Source organism: Sinocyclocheilus anshuiensis, unplaced genomic scaffold (genome assembly GCF_001515605.1).
Source record: "Sinocyclocheilus anshuiensis isolate Anshui unplaced genomic scaffold, SAMN03320099.WGS_v1.1 scaffold1229, whole genome shotgun sequence".
Classification (NCBI taxonomy): Eukaryota; Metazoa; Chordata; class Actinopteri; order Cypriniformes; family Cyprinidae; genus Sinocyclocheilus; species Sinocyclocheilus anshuiensis.
Genome location: NW_015551079.1, coordinates 349,569 through 372,375, shown reverse-complemented (window position 1 = coordinate 372,375; position 22,807 = coordinate 349,569). Strand labels below are relative to the sequence as shown.

Sequence of the window (22,807 nt, the reverse complement as noted above, 5' to 3'; positions counted from 1 at the left end):
GGCTAATGTATGTTTCTGTTGATGGATGTGCATTCTGGCTTCCTAGTACATTACAACAACAGCGATGAAAAAAAAAGTGGACAAACCATTCACTCTTGTTCAATGCGAATGCCGTATGCTGGAATATGAGCAGTCATTTATTCCGTCATCACCCGGGTGCTGGTAGCGCGCGTGCACAGGTGAGACCTGAACAGCACACGCTGATATCTGTTTTAACTAAACTCATTTAAGCTTTGCCAGTTTAAATATTTAAGAGCCAAAGGACGCGAGCTTGCGCGCGCAGTGAGAAGATTTGTGCATGAGCTGACTGCACTCAACCGAAGCGCGCAAACCCGCGCCTCAAAATCGCGCGCAAATATTAAGCTCTCTCTGAAGTATTGTGTTTAAATGGACAAATTCACACAAAAATTATGTCAAAATGCCTGTCTTGGTAAGTATCCTATAGCAGACATAGCCGGCTGAACGTACTGTCATCAGTGCACTGGATCAGTGCATTCTCTTAAAGTGACAGCACTTTCATAATATTAATCAAACAGCAACAACAAAGAATTCACTCACTGCTCTTGATTGAATAGCTTTTGTAACTTTAATAAAGATTCATCTTTAATTTATACAGTGAAATATGCAATGCTGATTTACATTTCATTACTTTATTCAATTTCTGTACCTAAAAACTAATGTTTGACCTACCTAAAAAAAACTGAAAATCACTGTTTATTTTATCTTTAAACGATTGTATTTACTTGTGCTGTTGCTTGTAGTTAGATAGATTATTTGTATTTTCTTTATTTTTATTTGACAGTATAGTTTTTCCCTAAACATAGCACATACTGAACGATACCAAAACCGTGACTCTAAAAACGTGATACAAACCGAACCTTGAGTAAGTTGAACCGTTCCACCCCTAATATATGTGTATATATATATATATATAATGTTTTTGTGTTATATACAAAAATTGTTGTGAAATAAAATATTGTGATATTAAATTTTTGTCATATTGCCCACCCCTGAAAGCACCTGATTTGAACTTCCATTTCCAGTGTGTCGAATGAACCAAATTAAAAGTGTATTGTTGCAGATTGTATAATGTTTCACATACAATAAAAAAAAATTGGTCTGCAATATACATTATATACTGTGCAGTACAGAGTAAGCAATACAGTAATATTCCACTCCCAAACCTAGTGTTTCTTAGTATATTGATGCACTCTAAAAAATTCTGGGTTATTGTTTTTACCCAACTGCTGGGTTGAGCCTGTTGGGTCATATATTGGGTTGTTTTTTTCCCAGTGTTGGGTAGTTTTTGTGTTACCAAGCCGTTGAGTTAGTAGCTGGGTCAATCTCACTGATAGCTGAAACTATATACCCCTTCCCCTCCCTCTGACGAAACAACACAGCACGGGGTTACTTCAACCCAGCTGTTGAGTTTTTGCATCCTCTTCAGGAGAGAGCGGTTCTCAGCGCCACCTAATGGGTGCACTTCTTTAGTGAAATAAAGATTTGCATATGTTTTATTTCATCTATAAAGTGCTGTGCTGTACAATATTTTATTTTACACAACGCAACATACAGGAACGAGATGTCAGTCAGCAAAATACGTCAGCAACGGTCGTTTCGCATGATGGAAAAGCCTTTTGCCTTGCATAACATAAACTGATTTTATTTATTATAATACTGAATTTAGTTTATTTTGATGTTAAATTATGTTCTCTAGTCTCAGTATTGTTTGTTAATGGGCAGGTTATGGAGTCAGTCACGGCATCTTAGCTACGAGGGAAACGTGAGGCAGCGATCTGAGGTTCGCAGTTTCCCTGCCGATCAGCAGCCCATCACTGGCTCAGATTTTCAGTGACACAACGGCACGAAAATCAGCACTATTTCGGTTGAAAGGGAGAATGGTTGAATACACTTGAATTAAAATGTTACTTTTAAATGTTACATTTTTTATATCTAAAATGATTGCTAAACAACTTTAAATGTATGTAATATTGTAACTAGCATATAACTATGCTGTATTCATCCAAATTAATTCAATTTGTCTTATATTTTTGTCCATGGGTGTTCTTGCTCATTAATAAATGTTCACCATTTGATTATTACTGTTGCCACTAGTGATTCTGTGTGTGTGATTTCTAAATTCCAAACCATTTTAAGCCAGCAATATAGTAATTTTTAAACAATAGTTCAGTTAAATAAAACAACCCAGCATGTTGGTTCAAACATTTAACCCAACCAGCTGTGTCAAAATAACTCAGCATGTGTTCTGCCAAATACTTAACCAGTGCTGGGTTGCCAAAACAGCATTTTTAGTATGTACTCCTCCCATACCTGTTTGCCATCCAGTGTGTAGATCCTTTTCACTGCTCCACTTTCGAGTTTAATGGCCTCTGTGATGTCAGTGAGCACTTGCTCAAAAGAGTGTGCCGTCTTCTTATTGAGTAGCACACGGACGGCCTTCCGCGGCTTCACCCCGCTCCTCATCACTGTCACCAGCTTCGGTCGCACAAAGTCCTTGTTCTCCTTCGGCTCACTGGCTGTGCGGTTGGCCAGCATGTTCTTCTGGCTAGCTGATGCTTTCACATTGACTGACCAGTTGGGGTTCACATTTTTGGTGTAGTCCACTTTCTTGTAGATGTTCTCAGAGGCACAAACATAGCTCTCACCTGGAGGGGAGGATTAACACAGAAAGAGAGAAAAAAATATATCTGTTAGGGACTGTTTGAACACCTCAACACATTTTTTGCTACTGAGTATTTAGTATGACAGCTTTACATTCAAATAACAACTGGTTTTCAGTGTTTTGCTACTATAGCAAGGCCTGAATTTCAGGGTAGGATTGTGGATATTTTTACTAATTTCCTGCAAGTTCTGCGCCACTAATGCAAAAAACTCCTGCACACATTTATTCATTTAAGCACGTAAGTTGAATGTGCAAATTAATCGACTGATGAAAAAAAAAATATTGGAAATCTTTCTGTAATTTTAAAGACATTAAGGCATAAATTATTGAGCACTAATGGCAAATGACAAATGCAAATGGCTTCAAATCAATACATTGATTGCATTTGGACAACAACTTTAGCTTAAATTTAGAACCAAAGAAGCTGTCTAAACTGCTAGTACACTGTTTGTGCAATGTACTGTAGTTTTTCGACTTACACCAGCAAAGAACAACCTCTTTGACAAGAAAGACAGCAGCAGTAAAATGCTACGAGTGGGTGAAAACAGTCAGCTTAAAACGGTCTCAATTACTTAATAGCACATCTGTTACATTCCTGTTACATTCAGTATTACGGTTATGCTCAGTACAATGGTGCAAAATTTTACTTTAAGTAAGAAAAGACAAGCATCATGAATTAAACTTACTTGATAACAGTTCCTAAAGCAATGGTCTAACACCATGTCTACACCAAGCATGACTGAGGTTGTCTAAAGTAAATGATTAAAAGTGAAAGTTCCGCATTATACAATAGTTGTGTAGTGAAAAATTTGGTATCATGACAGCTCTGGTGACAACTATAAAGACTGGTGTAGGAGGGATAATGGTATGGGGTTGTTTTTCAGGGGTTGGGCTAGGCCTCTTCTTCCAGTGAAGGGAAATCTTAAAGAGCAGGTCATATGGGTTTTCGAAAAATATCTCTTTTGTAGTTTGTAAGGTAGCTATCCTTCAATGTAAACAGTCTGCAAAGTTGTTAATCAAAAAAGTGCATGATAAATAAAAATATTGTCTCTCAAAAGAAAGAGTTGACTCAGAATCGCCTTATGCCGAGTTCACACTGCACGATTTTAGCCCGATTTTTCACTCGCCGACAGGTCTTGCGAAATCACCGAAACACATTAGCATAATCCCCGCCTGCCCACGAAATACGAACACTCCCTGTGTCGAGAAGATGCTTTGTTCCACGATACCACAGCAATACAATTCAAACCTTTTGTTGTGCCTGTTAATTTACAGATGATTGCTTCTCTAATCTTGCCTTTTATCTTCGTTGGCTTCTAATCTTCTTTATTTGGACCAACAAGCTTCTCCGAACCACAACCTGTAAGTACGATTGATACGTTATGTGTACATATTCAATTGAGTGCTCAAAATATCTAGTTTTTTTTGTGCTAATATGTGATGTATACCTAGTGCAGCTTTAGGTTTCCAGGTAAAGCACGATATTACTATTTTACTGAAATAGTTCTGATAATTCGCTGTGAACCCACTATTTCCTAAGAATGTGTCAACTGTCGTTGTTCTAATTACTTTGTTTAATAATAATGTAGTGTAGCGCACAGACTTTATAATTATTGTGAAAGTGCTGTTTATGTAGTTATAGGGTTAATGCAGAGAGTAAAAACCCGGTAGAGAGAGACGAGTTAGTTAGGCTGGTGCGCATGTGATACAGCTGTTCTGCGTTATAATTAAAGGTTAAGACACGGAGCGTCTTTTGTCGGTCATTCTTCAGACATTACAGTAGACATATTTTGGTTTTCAAACTGTATTGTTTCATCAGTTAGCCACCATTATTGTTTTGATAGTGTTTACAGTTTAGCAGCTAAACTTTCGCTTTGGGCACGATCTGCTTGCATAAGTGTTAAACTAAATGTTTTTATGTCATTATTTTAAGAACTGTTTGGAGCACTATATTATTGTTTTATATAAAGGTGCATGCTAGGGTTGCCAGGTTGTCACAACAAAACCTGCCCAATTGCTACTCAAAACTAGCCCAATCGTGTTTCGAGGGTGGTCCCCCTTTAAAAATCGTGTTCTGGGGTGTAAAATACACGCTTTCAGTCGTGGTTCCCCTGGTAAATTCGCATTCCAGTGCCTAAATATTACGTTATTTGGGTCGCTACAACCCACGACATCAAAAACAACCGTGGACTTGGCAACACAGATGGTAGCTCTCGCTAACTTGCTCAAGTGCTCCTCTTTGTGCCAATCACAACAGGCTTGGCCAGCTGACCAATCAGAGCAGAGTAGGCTTATGGAAGGGAGGGGTTTACAGACATTTCGCTCAGAACTGAATCGAATGAGCCGTTTCAAAATCATGGACAAATGACTATGTATAAATGTATATTCTGGGAAAATTACAGTGTTTTCTGACCTTAGATGCATTTAAACCTGTTGTAGGGGTCTCCAACACAATAATTAGGACACTTTAAAAAAACATATGACCTGCTCTTTAATGCTTCAGCATACCAATACATTTTAAACACTACCTTCTCATCCAACATTAGTGCCTGACCTCACAAATGCTCTACTGGTTGAATGGGCAGAAATTCCTATAGAAACACTCAAAACTTCCCAGAAGAGTGGAAACTGTTATAGCTACAAAAGGGGGACCATCTCTATTTTAATGTATGTAGTGTACTTGGAATGTTATTAAAATCCCATTTGTTGTAATGGTCAGGTGTCCCAATGTAACAGAGTCCACTGAGGCAAGCCGAACTGAACCCAAGTGCAGTTTATTGAACAGAGTGAAATCCAAAATACAAACAAAGACTAGACTTGACTCGACTTAGCATGAACAGAAACATGAACTCACCAACAGATGTTACAGGAACAAAGCTAGGCAAGAGATAATGGCAACATGAGGGATATATATACACCAAACAATGAGGGTCACATGACATAAACCAACCAATGACAAAAAAGAACTAGAAACAACATGACTAGACAATGAACCAGTGAAAACATGACACAGGACAGGAAACTAGGGCTGAGTAGGCTCTGGAGTGGATTCGTAGTCTTGAGCAGGGTCAGGAGCGGATTCATGGACTGGAGCAGGCTCTGGAGCAGATTAATTGACTTGAACAGGCTCTGGAGCGAATGAATGGACTAGATCAGGCTCTGGAGCGGATTCATGGACTGAAGCAGGCTCTGGAGTGAATTCATGAACTGAAGCAGGCTCTGGGGCGGATTCATGGACTGAAGCAGGCTCTGGAGCGGATTCATGGACTTGAGCAGGCTCTGGAGCAGATTCATGGACAGGAGAGGCCTCTGGAGCACAGTGTGCAGCCCACACACTCAAGATGCCAACCGCCATCACGGGCAGCACAGTAGACAGGGGAAGGACAGCCGGGTTTGACAAGGCTGCCATGATGGCTAGAGACTCCGGCGTGGTGGCCGTGATGTAGAGAGGCTCTGGCGTGGTGGCTGTGATGTGGAGAGGCTCTGGCGTGGTGGCCGTGACATGGAGAGGCTCTGGCAAGATGACCGTAGCGTGATAAGGCTCTGGTGGCGACCATCTTGGCTGAGGACTCAGGCGTGGCGGCAATCCTGGCTGGTGACTCGGGCGTGGCAGCCATCTTGGCCGGGGACTCGGCGGTCACTGCATGATCGTGGGGTCCCTCATCCACAATGCCAACGGTAAATGAGGAACCACTAAACTGAAGGGCATAGTCAATGTATTGGGCCAAGGAAAAAATTGATTTTTTTCTCCTGGCAGTCTTGAACAAATGGGTTCGTTTAAACCCACTCAAAAAATGTCTTTGAGTGACATGTCATTGAAGTCCACTAAGTGGCACAAATAACAAAAATCCTCCACATAGTCCTCTTGTCACGGTGTGCCTACTGTGAGGAGCGAGGAACTAGGAGCGAGGAACGAGGAGAACGCAGGAGAATCAAGATCAACAGTCTTTTATTGACATCTAGGACATCACACGTAGGACACGGAATCAATGTTCAAGACAGCATGCCAGACACTAGGAAACACAGGGTTTAAGTAATAAGGGAACTAATGGGACACACCTGGGATCAAATGATCATAATAAAGACAGGAACGGGAAGGACCAAATAAGGGCATAGGAGGAACACAGGGGGAAAAACCATGGAAAAAATCATGGAGCACGTGGGGAACAAAACACAAGACACAGGACTGGCAATACTCTCCCATCCCCGAAGGCCACACAACATCCAATGGGACTGGCTCAGGACTGGCTTACACTGGACAGCAGGCCTCCAGAGTGGCACTCGTTTCGGGCACCATGGCGGAGCAGGCACACTAGGAGGCCATGGCGGAGCAGACAGACTGAGGAGGCCATGGCAGACGGTTCAGGGGGCCTGGCCTCGGCACTCAGCCCGGCCTCCATGGACGGACCCCTACTACACCCCCAAAAAATCCTTGGGGAGAATGTCAGTTTCAGAGGCCCTCCCTGGGCTTGACTTGGGAACTGGAGCCCTCCTTGGCTGGACGTGGGAACTGGAGCCCTCCTTGGGCTGGACGTGGGAACTGGAGCCCTCCTTGGCTGGACATGGGGACTTGAGCCTTCCTGGGGCTGGACATGGGGACTGGAGCCCTTTCTTTGCTAGACTCAGGAACTGGAATCCTCTCTGGGCTAAAATCGGGGACTGGAGCCCTCTCTGGTCTAAACTCGGGGACTGGAACCCTCTCTGGGCTAAACTCGGGGACTGGAGCCCTCTCTGGGCTAAACTCGTGGACTGGAACCTTCTCTGTGCTAACCTCATCATCCTCCTTTGGTTAAGGGAGAACGGCGCGGCCAGCGGGCTTGAGAATGCCACGGCTGGCGGGCTTGATTTCGGAACGGCCAGTGGGCTTGGAAATGCTGCGGGACTGGAGCTCTGGGGCTGGAGCCGACACTGGAGTGAGCTCTGGGGCTAGGATGAGGGCAGAGAACAGTCTTTTCCCCCTCATCCTCCTCCTTCGGTTAAGGGAGAACGGCGCAGCCGGCGGGCTTGACATTGGCGCGGCCGGCGGGCTTGACTTTGGAACAGCCGGCGGGCTGGAGAGTGCCGCGGCTGGTGGGCTTGACTTCGGAACGGCCGGCAGGCTAGGCTTTGGAGCGGCCAGCGGGCTTGTCTGTGGACGCTCTCCAGACACCGGAGGATCCCTTCCCTCCAGCTTAGTCCCGTGGTGTCTGGGAGGTCCACGGGGCGATGGTAATTGGCCCCGTGTCAGAACAAAGAGTTGATGGTGGCGTCATCTAAAGCCGTCGCCGTGGCGAGCCCATAGAACTCCCTGGCATACTCGACGAAGGGGAGATCTCTACGGGATAGCGCAATGAAGCGGGGGGAAAAAACAAGAAAACGAGACTTTCAAAACGAAAACAAAAACACAGGGAGAAGGGGCGCCGCTTACTTTCGGTTTCGGTGCTGTCTTCTGTCAAGGTGTGCCTACTGTGAGGAGCGAGGAACTAGGAGCGAGGAACGAGGGATGAGGAACGAGGAGAACGCTGGAGAATCAAGATCAACAGTCTTTTATTGACATCTAGGACATCACACGTAGGACACGGGATCGACGTTCAAGACAGCACGCCAGACACTAGGAAACACAGGGTTTAAGTAATAAGGGAACTAATGGGACACACCTGGGATCAAATGATCATAATAAGGACAGGAACGGGAAGGACCAAATAAGGGCATAGGAGGAACACGGGGGAAAAACCAGGACATTGAGCAAGTGGGGAACAAAACACAAGACACAGGACTGACACCTCTATGGCCCATTTGCCTTGTCGAAGGTGCAAGAGACAAACTGCTGGGTTCATGTCTGGTCTAGCTTTTCTGTAACATAGAGTCCATTGAGGAAAGCCGAACTGAACCCAAGTGCAGTTTATCGAACAGAGTGAAATCCAAAATACAAACAAAGACTAGACTTGACTTGACACGACTTGGCATTAATAGAAACATTAACTCACCAACAGAGGTTACAGGAACAACAAAGCTAGACAAGAGACAGTCTTCTTCGTCTTGGTTTTTAACGGTGGCTGTCAACCAACGTAAATAGGTGCATTACCGCCACCTTCTGCTCTGGAGTCTTGAACATAGTTTTATATTCTATTTATCAGTCCCGTCTCTCTAATAAAATCAAAGAAGACTTTACTATTTATTTCACTTGACCATTTTATTAAAACCTTAAAATGTAATTCTTGAATTCCATTTTTCCTTATTTATTCTATCATTTTTCCTCTTTCTTGTTCATACTTCCTACTTTCAAGAAATACATGAAGTATTGTTTCTTCAACCTGGCATTGTTCACATAACCCATTTGGATGTGATTCCCTATTATTTTAAGTGTGCTATTTAAATTGGAGTGCCCTAACAATATTCTGTTATAGATAACCTCTTCTTTCCTTGATTTACCTATACACTTTATATTTTGATTTACTTTGTTTATTAAACTGTAAAGAAATCCACCCTTTTCCCCATTATTCCACTTAACTTCAATCACTTTCCTCCAGATTAATACCTTAATCTCTGATTTACTTATTGGAACTTGCATCTCTATTGTTTCTCTTTGTATAGCTTGTTTTGCTAATTTATCCACTTCTTCATTTCCCCTTATTACTATATGTGCTGGGACCCAGTATTGCTATCATTTATCTATTATAATATAATATTATATAATATATTGCTATCAACAGTATAAACTGCCAAATTATTTGAAGTTTGCTTTACTCTAATGATCCACTGATTGCCATTGACAAGAGACAATGGCAACATGAGGGCTATATATATATATATATACACCAAACAATGAGGGTCACATGACATATACCAACCAATGACAAAACAGAACTAGAAAACACATGACTAGACAATGAATCAATGAAAACATGACACATAAACAGGTAGCACAATAGAATACAGGGAAGCACAAGAAAACAAGACTGACAAATTTCAAAATAAGAGACATGAAAACATGAACATGAAACAAAACCCAAGACCCACATTACACCCAATACTTTTGCCCATATAGTGTATGTTAAACTGTAAATGATCTGAGCAAGAATTTTCTTAATTGGATTCCAACTTCTTAAAAATAGATTTTACATTTTCAGAAAACAGTTGCCAATAGGGCTCCCAATTATTCACAGTCCATGTAGGACCCTGTAAATCAGAGGTACTCAACTCTGGCTATCAAGATCCACTTTCCTGCAGAGTTTAGCTCCAACCTTGATCAAACTCACCTGCCTGTAACTTTCTAGCAATCCCGAAGACCTTGATTAGCTTGTTAAGGTGTGTTTGATTAGGGTTGGGGCTAAACTCTGCAGGAAAGTGGACCTCGAGGGCCAGAGCTGAGAACCCCTGCAATAATCAGGATCAGAATGTAATCAATTCTATTAAGATCCTTTAGGATTGGCTACAAATTATTAAAGAAATTCCATCAGGAATCATGTATATATTTGTGACTAGAGCAATCAGCTACATTATGGGGAGCAGTCAACAGTACCCACAAGGAAAATGGCTTAATAAACATTAAATAATGACTTAATGAAAATCTAAAAGTACAAAAAGGTTTATGTGAGGGTTGCAAGATAGAAAATATTATTAGGCCAGTATAAAAACTTTAGCAGCTAATGAAATATCTCCACCATGATAAAAAAAAAAATATATATATATATTTTTTAAATCTGACATTCTCATTCACTTAAAGGGGTCATATGATGCAATTTAAATTTTTCTTATTTTATGTATTTGGTGTAATGAAGTTTCGTTGTGAAAGTGAAACTACTTTGTTTGGCCTTCCAAAAGAGGACGATATCCGCTTCGTCATGTCTAGAGTTGATCAGTGTTAATTTTGACAGCAAATTTTGATTTGACTGCGGTGACACACAACATGCCTTCATGTTAAAATTAAATAAAACTACTTCTCATAAAGAACAAGAAAATGTTTTTTTTTTTTTAATGAAATACCAATGGTTATATAGGCTAATTATGCATTCTTTATAGCAACTTGTTTACCATATTCTTCATTATTTCAAGCAGACACATTTATTTCTATAAACACATTTAGATTAGTCTTTAGGGCTTTCTTTTGTTGCTTGATTAACATCAATGCCACAGCTTTCTTTTGTTGCTTGATTAACACCAATGACTCGGACAATAGCAACTAAATTAGGCTGCTATCCCTTTAAAACCGGATGCAATGGATGCAATGTACTGATACACGTTCTCCCTGCTGTTTACGTTTACTTAAGATGTAATTAACTGTGTTTATGTGAATACTCGTCAAAACGGACAATTCGACATCATTGTGTGTGTAATTCTCCATTCATACGACGCGAAAGTGTACTCGGGCGCTGTGAGACTGTAACGAATTAGTCCACTGAAGAAGTAGTGAAGAACTCAAGTGCAGTTTATTTACAGGTGATCCAAACAAATCAGAACATAACACACAGACAAGGGAATCACATGACAGAACATGATCACATGTGGGGCAAGGAACACATGACAAACCAGGAAATTAAACTAAGATCATGAATACAAAGCAAAAGACATGAACACCAACTGTGTTCTGTGTTCACTGAAGCAGTGACAACTGGTTCATATGTATGCATCTAACCTCCAAACCACGCAGCAGATTCGTTCGGAATGAATCTCTTCCCAAATCGTCCCTCCCTAACATTTCGTCTCATTTTTATTAGTTGACGAAATGGACGAAGCGGAGTCCAGCCCGGGGTCGTCACATGTGGTTGCCATTCCCAAGCCCGTCGGCCGTTCCTCACTCAAGCCCTCCACTCACTCAAGCCCGCTGTGTGTGACGCTGTGTGTTTCGTTGTGACACACAGCGAAACTAATTTGTTTGGCCTTCCAAAAGAGGACACGACTAGATACCGTCATGTAGGACTTTTCGCCACATTTTGCGACAGGATACACACGGCAGTGTTCAACCGTTTGACGGCAAACAAAAGAGCATGGCTTCAACAACGCCGTCGTCTGTTTGCATGTATAGCATGACAAATAATTAACTGCACTTGAAGCTTTCAGTAAATTAAAAATGAAACACCCAAAACTGTATATGGCATCAAAACGAAGATGAACTATGTTTATACGTGAAATTCTGGAGGGGACGTCGGATGGCGTCGTGTGGTGACGTAATGACGTGCGCCATTAATCGATCTATGTACTATAACATTTAAAACGGGAACATTTTACAATTGCACAACTTACAGTATTTGAGTGTACTGTAACATGCCATTCATTTAGAGTTTTATTTGACCTTTTTGGCCTTTGCAGTTGGACTGCAGTATTCTTGCAGTATCCAAGCGCTGAATATATACAAACATTCAGTACTATTCAATATTCAGCACAATACTATTCTTGTAGTACATACAGTAGGCCTATACAATATATTCACCTTACTCAGTTGCAATTACTATACTTTTTTATAGAATTGCAAAGTTGTTTACTCAATAGAATATATTTTTTTCTGAAATGTTCTGGATGCTGTGTTCTCCATTTTTCTCTGTAGTGTCTAATGGATTTGTGTTTAGAGTTTCGCAAAAAAAGAGGCATAATTTCAAGAAATGTGTTTAAGCAATTGAGAAAAACTGTAATAATATTATAATAACTATAAATAAGCATTAGCCCACATGAAAAAAATACTATAGTCATTTATAGTAAATACTATAGTGTTTTTGAATCATACTATAGTAAATTACTTGAATTAATTTGTTGTGGTAATTTTATAGTTGCTGTGGTAATATAACAACTATAGTAATATAAACAAATTACTTTACCCAATACTGTACTAAGTTTATATTTTATTTTATATTATACTACAATACACTACAGTTTACTGTAGGAAAAACTAAAGTATACTACAGTATTTATTACAGTTTATCAGTTCACAATAGTTAATACAACAGTATGCTGTAGCGTTCATTAAAAAGTGTTGTAAATACTATAATATATACAGTATAAAGCACTTTAATATAGTATGGTTCAAAAACACTACAGTATTTACTATAAATTACTATAATATTTTTTCATGTGGAAGAATAAATTATTTTTAAATGTATGAATAAGAAAGTTATTTCTAAGGGAAAAATAAACAAGGTTTTGGCACATATAAATGATACTTATTTCTGTTTGGTACTGTACTTGACTTGCTTGAGGTGAGCTAATAAATTGACTTGCTTGGTTTGTTTTGGCGATGGTTAGCATTAGTAGCCTTTAGCATCACATATAAATCTATAAGTCAAATATTTCTTCCTCACACGGTGAGAAAGTTACGAAGTTATTTCATACAATCATTGCTGTCAAGTAGTGATGGGTTATTCATTAATGATTTGTTCATTGTGTCTGTCACACGACAAATGAATGAAGAGGTAAAGTAATCATCTATGTTCCTCAGTGATTATCTTTGGCTGCATTGTAATGATTTCCTAATTCAGAATATGATATTGTGTAGGTGAATGTGTTTGGGTAATTTGGCTGTTAAAAATATAACATTTAATGCTGCTGAAATAAACAAAATGACTTGAATAAAGATAAGTTCACTTTGATGAACAAGAGAGTCTGAAAAATAATTACCCCGTCACTAGTATCAGGTTAAAGCAGCACAAAGGAGAGGATTTAATTCCGGTTTGTTTTGAACTCAAAATATGTAAACATGGGAAATAAGCAGCATTGTTAACCTTCACTGGACTCAGATAAAACTCTAACTTCTATACATGTCCACTCCTCAAGCCCCAGTTGGCCCGCTTTGGACCAAGGTATTCGGTAGGCCAAAAACCCCTCGCCGTTGACCCCAAGGAGGCCCAATCAAGCCCTGGAAGTGACAGTGGGAACATGACTGGCCCTGGCACACACTAGCATGCTTCTGGCCCAACAGTGGAAACGTGGCTATTGAGAACACAAGCACCTAAACTAGACACAGGTGAATGTAATGAGTTACTAAAGAAACTAGGTGAAGGGAAAATTTTAAACTAAGAGTCCACAGAAACAGAATATATGTGACAAGCACAATACTGGAAACAAATTATATTGTGACAGTTCTTTACATACCCCTTGCATAATATGCAAAATGTTAATAATTTTAACAAAATAAGAGGGATCGTAAAAATTGCATGTTTATAAATTGTTCATTTTTATAAATTCAAACATGTTTTATTTATTATATATATATATATATATATATATATATGTGTGTGTGTGTGTGTGTGTGTGTGAGAAGGCAACACAATGCATTAAAAAGCGGAGGGTGTAAAAATTTTTAATTGAAGGATCGGGGTAAATTGTACTTGTTTTGTCTTCAGGGAACATACAATACAATGTATTGATTGTAAGTATTTCGGTCACACTTTATTTTAAGGTCTAATTCTCGCTATTAACAAACCATTAACTAGAACTTTGCCTCAATAAACTCCTAATTTGCTGCTTATTAATAGTTAGTAATAGTTAGTTAGGTAGTTGTTAAGTTTAGATATTGAGTAGGATTAGGGATGTAAGGTATTTGTTAGGTTATATTTATATATTTATAAGTCTTCATTTTTTTCATTTACAAATGTTAAACCATTAAGCTTTTATTTTGTTTGCCATCAAATAAATATATTGTGCTACAAGTTACAAACTGAAGCACTGTGTCCGGCACTCTTACACATGTATCTCATGAACCAAGGCAAATTAATTTTTCATATATGCATATTTGGTCTGAAATTTCTATGAATGTTTCTCAGTCTAACTGTTTATGTGGAAATTTATTGCTCAATAATAGTATGCAAATTGTAGAGACACCATATCATGCACACATTTTCCAACCTTTTCAGAAATGTTTTCTCAAATCTCACTGCCAAACTCAAACACTCACCTTCCTCTAGCTCATCCAGACTGCTAATCTTCTGTGATCCGTCGATGGTAAAGATGTATCTGACCCCTTGTGGCAGATTGATATGGTCAGACAGAGAGCGGGTTAAGTCAGCCAGTAGAGCATCAAATGTGCGGAAACGGTCATTGGCCACTGCATACACGATGCCCTTGAAGTAGCGGTCGCCATTGCGGTAGAATCGCACCTTCTTAGCCTTTTTCTCGCTGGTCAGAGCCTGTAGGGTGCGTGTACGGTAAAAACTGCAGTGAGCACTGTGGGTGGGGCTGGGGAGACCGTTGGCCCGTCCACCTCGCAGGGTACGAGATGCCTTGTCCCGCTCATCAAAATGGCCGAAGTCCAGCTCCATGGCAGCATGTTCAGAGGGGGCATCCATTTTGGTGGTGAAGGAGGTCTTTTATTGAGGAATTATGGGTCTGACAAGAATGAGAAACCACATAAAAGAATTTAGTTTAAAGCAAACTTTATCAGTTAAATGTTATTTGAGGGCAATCAAAAAATACTGCATAAATGGGTCTGTGACAAGTGGGGCGGAGCCGAGAGCCATGGGAGCGGAGCGAGGCCGATGGAGTAAATGATAATGAGTGACACCTGCGCCACTCACCAGCCTCGCTCCACTCGTCACAGGGTCAATGATTTTTAACAGTATTAATTAATGATAAAGAAAAATATTTTATTATTATTATTTGTGTCAAATTTTCTTTTTATGCATGTTGGATTTATATAAAACTTATATAATATTGTCAAGAAAAGTTTAATTTTAATGACTTGTGGTATAACCATTAAAACCATTGTCCTTAAACCTTAAATGTGAGTGTTTATGTAAGCAATATCACATGAGTAGCCATGTGATATCACTCTATATCTATATCACGGCTGTGATTTGGCCGTAGGCACGAGGCCACAGTCTGACAGCTGTAGGTAATCACAGCTGTGTTGATATAGAGCCATACTGCACAGCAATGAGTGTGATATTGCGTTTATACAAGAGTTTGATGGCACAAGTATGTAAATAAAAAAGACACAACGATAGAGTGCCTTAAAAAACCCCTTTGTGTGTGAAACTACTTCCACTATGGATACAAATCTCAAGTTGACAGTTTAACAGTTGAGACCAAAGCCTCTGTTCCTAATTTGAAAACGTCACTTTAGAACTAGTAACAAAGGAATGTTGAGTTGCTTAATTGAAGTTAAAAGCTTATTGTATTATGTAGAGTAGAGTATTATGAGATACAGCATCTGATACAGCATTCAGTCTTCAGCTCAATTTTATATTCCGAATAAAGCATTAGTTTGAATGTCCACAGAGGAAAGTGGTATCTTCGTTGTACTATCCTTTCAACTGTTAAGAGGATTTCCCATGATAACGCTGGTCAGTACATTTGTTGGTTGCGTCTAACAAGGTGTTGTTGAATGTAAATAATGTCCTTGTTTACAACCATGTTTCAGTCCTTTCAATATAAAAAGTCTTTGTTGCTGACTCACTCAAGATATTGTTGACATCTAATGGCATAACAATGTAACCAAAATCACCATCACTAACACACAGACCATTTCTCAATACCATTATTATATACTACCATTTTTTAAATCAAATAATATATATTGAACAATAATATTTAATAAACAAAAATAGGTGTTATAAATGTGGGTAAGCAATTCAGTCAAAAGTACAAAGGCAGCACTCTGATACAGCATTAAAGTTGTATAAAAATACAAAGTTATGGAACTTTGCCCTCAGCCAAAACTATTTGATCTGGAACAAATAATACATTAATGAGACCAAAGACAGCCTGTCATATATACACCCAAAATGAATTGTTTAATAAATGAACTTTTCCACGACATTCTAATTTATTGAGATGCACCTGTAAGTCTGACATCACGCGTCACTGCTTCCAGGATGCAAATCAAGCCACAAGAAAACAACAAATGGTGCTAATATAAACTCACAATGTGATTTAATACTACCAAAAAAATATAATCTTAACCTTTATCTCATTACCAATTCCCAGATGGCCAGACACTGATTCATCTTTTATAAATCGGTAACATATGTGTGTCTGGGACGTCATGAACATGGAGACTGTAGTGTACACCGTAAGTTTTAAATGTTTATCTTAAATGTGTATAATGAATAAATAGTGCTCAAAAATTGCTGTTAAGAGTATTCTCAAGTGAAACGAGTGGAGGCTTGGACCGGAAACAGCATTCCTTACGTCACTTACGTAACAAGCGAATAGAGACATCAGAGCCAGTGGCAAAAGAAGTGGCCAAGGTAAGGCTATTCTCGGCGGGCTCATGAGTTCTGAACGGCCACTGCCGCCCTGGAGCTCACGTCTCCGAAAATTAAAATTAAAAAATCTCTGAAAATGATTAATTCATAAATACCATTGTGTCTTTGGAATAACTTGAGCACTCCAGACACACACCATCCAAATATATATGAGCAAGAAACAAAACTCGAAAAATAGAATAGAAAAAAAAAAGTCTGCCAGTCAAAAAACATCAATATTTCACCTGAAATACTGAAGCAAAAATCTGTTTTTCGGTCTAAGCCTACCATCATCTAAGTACTACACATCTACGCATGATCTCTGAGTATAACACACTCGACCATGGATTGGCCTACATACAGCAGACCCACACACATTTCAATGTCACTCATGAGCTATTATTAACAATTCCCAGTGGAGACACTCATTTCACACACACACACACAAAACCCAAACAAAAGGAAACTTGTGGTATGGTCATTACTAGCTTATTTATCAGGCAGTATTTAGCTACACTGAGATTGAAAACTTAGAAATACACAAGTTTACTGTATATACACATTTATATAGTACATGCCAGATGTTTCACATCTAAATTTATCAATTGTTCTTCACTATCCAGTATCCATGGCAACAGCTACACAAGCTTTCCATGTTCTCTAAAAGGATACACAGATGAAGCATGGAAACTACACATCAGCATCAAATCATACTTGATCATTAACTGTGAGAGCCTAACTTACCTAAGCCAAAGATTACAGATACAAAGATACAAAGATGGTTCACTCCTATTACTTATGAATGGGAGAAACGGCAACGTGCAATAAGGCAGAATAGTCCGGCCTTCTGACTAATACAGCCAATCGCTGATTGGTAAAGTCACTGTGGCACTGCAGCTGCCATTAGAAGCTCCGGTTCCCATAGAAACCTGAGACTTAAGCTATGACTGCACATGAACATCGACTGGTCTAGCCTGAAAAATATATATTTTTAACACTATTTAAGCATAAGGAAGAACATTTATGGGGCAGTTAATTTCAGATTTTGTTGCTGATTTGAAATGCTCAGGTGTAGCTCAGGTGTGATAGAGGAAATCATCCAGTGGCTGCTTTGAATGTAGTCCAACATTTACATACACATGCAAATTTGATTTCTTAAAATAATAAACAAATGAGCTAAACAACAACTCTCTGTCAAAGTATGGAAAACTAAAAGACATAGCCTACATGTCAAATTATCATCCAGTTTAATAAGCCTACAAACAATTGAATTTTGAGTGTAATTATTGGACAAAAAAAAAAATACATGAGAGAGAGAGTGAAAACCAGGTCAAACCATGTAGCCCAGCTATTTTCTGGAACATGGTAGCTGGTTTCTTGCTGGACCAATTTGCTCTATTATAGCTTGACAAAGATGACCTACAGGTCAGCTTTAGCTCCACCAACCATTTGGATCTGCTTAAACTGCTGTTGACATTAAATGACCAGTCTGGACCAGATAGAAAGCATGCGAAACCAGCTACAGTTCTACCAGTTCTACCTGTGTGTGATTAAATAAATAAATATATAGATACAATTTATATACAGAGTTGGCTAGAAGACCAAGATATCATTTTTGTTTTCTTCTCTAGCTCTCTTTCAACCCTTGGTAAGCTGCCTCACTGTGTTTTGTCTACATAAATATCTGTCTTCTAAGGGAGCATCCTAACCAAAACAGAATCTCATATATGACTGATTTGGACCTCTTCATAAGCAGTGTGCATGACACAAAATAGCACTATACATATAAAGCGAAATAAAACACTTGACTGAAAATTGATTTCAATATGGTCCGAATTTAGCATTTTGCTAAAGTAACAATGCAATGCTTTAACAAGGATTAAAAATGTAAATGCATAATATAGAGATACAGAGAAAGTTGATCCATTTTAATTGAATTGCTCTATTGCACTATTAAATTTAAAGAGGTCATGAAATGCAGTTTTAGATTTTTATTATGTTTCTTGAGGTTAGTTAATAAAGAAAAAAGGTCCAATATTTGTAACTTCATTGCACTGTATTCACACCCTCCTTTACAGCATGTAGTGTGTTTTGATACTTGAGTCAAGTGAAGTCACCTTTATTTGTATAGCGCTTTATACAATAGTGGTTGTCAAAGCAGCTTTACAGAGTCAAACAGGAAAATAGTTTGACAATAATGCAAACTGAGATGGCAAGCTCTGTGATAGAGACGTATATGTGTGAATCCAAGTCAGATCTCCAGGCAGAAGAAATTAAGGCTACATCTACATTAATCCGGATACATTTGAAAAAATGTACAGATGGAACAGACATAATAAAGTTCTCAGCTATTCTTCTGGCAGGATCATTTTATTCAGCAAAATATCTCACCTTTCAATGATGCATCCAAATCGTACTCTACAATAAGGGTACATGAATAATCATTTACTAATGCCTAAACTAATACTTAATTCATCATATACTAATGATTATTAAAGGTGTTAACTAATCATGAACTAATGAAGAGCTATCCTTAACTACAACTGGAGTCATAGGGATTCAGGCATTGATAACGGCAGCCTTAACTGCATGTTAGTACATGTTTGATAGTTAATGCATTAATTAACATTTATTGGTAAACTAAATCAAACAGCCTCTTTAAGAAGGAATAAGAAATAATCTGACTTCGAAATTAATTTAAATAATTTAATATCATAATTTGAGCTTTTGACATCTTCAGCATTGTCATAATCATTACTGGGTGGCGAAGGATTAGTTGATCCTCCTCATCAAGCGTGGAAATCAAGCTAAATACACTAATAACTGATCTGTGTTGTTCTCTTTCCCTTTAAATTCACCCTACTGTGACTTATATGCAGCTAAATAAATAAATAAAAACTCAAAACCCACAAAGAATATTTGTAGGATGATTTCAAAAGAAATAGCCAATCTAGAAACATGCAGGTAAGGTCAGAACGTTTGCTGGGTGTCAGTACAGTTCACTCTCCATCCAGACGCAGGCTGTGATGATCCTGTACCTCTGCTCTCTGACTTCTTGAAAAGCCACACCACATCTCTTAATCGGGCTCAATACTCACTGTGTTAGTACATGTGTATTTGATAGAAAGTATAAAATTAATCATGAGCTGAGTTTAGTAAGTAGTTAACAGTAAATTAATTATGATTGGGCCCCCTCAAGTAAAGTCATGTCAAAATAATGCATTAACAAGCCATGAGTAGATGTTAGTGCAGGGTTTCCCAAAGTGGGGTTCGTGAATCCCTGGTGGTTCGTAAGGGAATTGCAGGGGGTTCGTGAGTTGGTACATGCAGGGTTTGAAATTAACACCCACCAAACAGTGTTGCCAAATCCACGGTTTTCCCGTGGATCACTGTTGCCGCAGGTTGTTTTCATGTCCGCGGGTTAAAGCGACCCTGATAACGTAGTATTTAGCCCCCGGAGTGCAAATTTTACCAGGGGAACCCCACCAAAAACGTGTATTTTACCCCCGGAATGCGATTTTTAACGGGGAGCCCCCCCTCAAAATGCAATTGGGCTAGTTTTGGGCTAGTTTTGAGTAGCAATTGAGCGGGTTTTGTTGTGAAAACCTGGCAACCCTGCCACCAAATGCGGGTAAAAACAGCTGTGGCGGGCAATGCTGTCAAATCACTAGCCCATTTGGCAGGTTACTTTTTGTAAGTTATGTTCACTCATTAATTTCTTGGGGAAGTTTATGCAAGCCAAATCTGCACAGGTTTAGCGCAAATATTAAACTTGTGAGACATCATGACATTATCGAGTATATTGCAAAAACCAAACAAAACTCACCTACAGAGTGCACACATACACGATGTAATGAAGTCTGGTTAGACTAACTTGAGCAGTCTAGTGTTAAAGTAGTATTGAGTAGTCTTACACTCTTAGACTTGCATGCGCATTTAGACTGTGTTCTTTCACTACATGATTCAGTCTATTAATATGCATTAAGAATGATCACGTATCACATGAAGAGTGCCGCTTTTTCTTAAAAAATCAGCATGGTTACAAATGTGATATTGATCAGTTCAAAAAACATTAAGTCAATATCAAGAGACTTACGTTTTAGACACCATATTTCCTGTTTTTGCTCTATTTTGCCAACAATTTCAAAAAAACATTTTGCTCTATTTCAGCCACAGTACTGTTTTGCGTCTCTGAGCAACTTGACGGTGTTTCGTTCCTGAATGAATCAACCATTTAAAATTATTCGGTTCAATCGCAATGACTCACTTATTAACAGTGTCTTGCTGCCACCTACTGGCGGTTTTAATTTTACATTTGAAGTATCTTTTCATTTTGTAAATAATTTCAAATATCAGTATTCAACATGTCATGTTTTAAATATCAAAAACATTATTTATGCATTTGTAACTGCAGGTTAAAGCATCCCATAAGCTGCATTAGCATGTGTAAATACATCTAAATGCCACTTCATATGCAACTTCTGCAAAGATTAATTTTCTTGATACTGATTTCATTTATTTAGTAACAGTCTGAATATATTATTATTGTAATTGACTGATTAAATGTAAGAATTTTACTAAAAAGATGGTGCGCACTTTTAGAAAAAATGGCTTTATAAAGGTAAAAATGCCCATAAAAGGTAAAAATTCAATTTAAGCTTATTGGAAAATATTCATTTCTATCACTGATATGAACTGACCGCCACACAGAATATGATGAATATCAAATATCAAAAACTTTAGGAGGTAGCTGTCCAGCTATCCATGGCAGTCCTTAAGATATCAGAACAATAACACACTCAGCAAAATATCGTCTAATTATCTTTATCGATAAAATCCCAGAAAATATTGAGATTTTTTTTTGTCAATATCGCACACCCCTAGTACCGACATAAAAAGATTTGCAACGGTCACTTTGTCATGTCCAGTGTAGACAGCCTCAAGCTGTTGGTTTATTTCCGTGGGTTTTTTTTTTTTTGTTGGCTAGTAGAAGTTATGAATGGCTGGTAACTTTAAAATTTAGTAGCCAAATTGGCTGGTGAGTGGAAAGGTTAATTTCAATCCCTGGGTACACGGTATGCCTACAAGTTAATGCCATTAACGAATGAATTAAAAAAACATTTAATTAAAACGTTTTTGCAAATAAATGTTACAGGTTTATACAAATGTGATGTAAATGTAAAATCAGAAATGTATCAAAATAATTATCTTTTTGGGAAACCCTGTATAAAAAAATTATTGTGAAAAAAAAATTAATAATTACATTGTAAATTACAGTAATATGAATTTTTATAATTTGTTGAGTGTAATAATAACAATAGCTCTTACACTGTGGTTACATACTATGTACACATCTAGTTACTATGTAAGTACACAGGTATTAGGGCCACTTAATATAAAGTGGGACCAAAAAGTTTCTTGTGGAAAAAATGTAATAATTACATTGTAAATTACAGTAATATGAATTTTTATAATTTGTTGAGTGTAATAATAACAATAGCTATGTAAATACTACTAAAAATGTAAAACTGATTAAAAAATTAATGTTTTTAAAGTTAAACATGCAAATGTGCCATTAAATAATTGAAATATTTACTTAAAATCTCAGAGGGTACTTCAAGTACATCATTTAGGACAAAGGGGTTCGGCTGACAAAAAAGTTTGAAAACCCCTAGTGTTAGTGTATGGATAGTTAATAATTAATTAATTATTATGGACCCTCTCAAGTAAAGTCATGGCAAGATAATGCATTAACAAACCATGAGTTGATGTTAGTTTATGGGTAGTTAATAATTAGTTAGTAATTATGGGCCCCTCAAAGTAAAGTCATGACACAATGATACATTAACAAATCATCAAATAAAATACCATTAGTACATGATTATTCATGTACCCAGGGCCGCATTAAGACCTCACTGGGCCTCGGGACTATGACTTACTGCAGGGCCCCCCATCACAATAATGATATATA

At 38.4% G+C, this 22,807-nt stretch overlaps 1 protein-coding gene across 1 annotated transcript in view; it reads right to left on the bottom strand.

Moving 5' to 3' along the window:
- The window catches only part of LOC107662488 (neuronal migration protein doublecortin), a 94,638-nt gene that overhangs the window by 53,098 nt on the left and 18,733 nt on the right, over nucleotides 1–22,807 (bottom strand). Inside the window, exons 2-3 of the mRNA XM_016452530.1 lie at nucleotides 14,547–14,977; nucleotides 2,332–2,666 (exon numbers count right to left, since the gene is read on the bottom strand). Coding sequence (XP_016308016.1) covers nucleotides 2,332–2,666; nucleotides 14,547–14,937 — 726 coding nt within the window. The 5' untranslated portion in view covers nucleotides 14,938–14,977. The remainder of the gene's footprint in view (nucleotides 1–2,331; nucleotides 2,667–14,546; nucleotides 14,978–22,807) is intronic.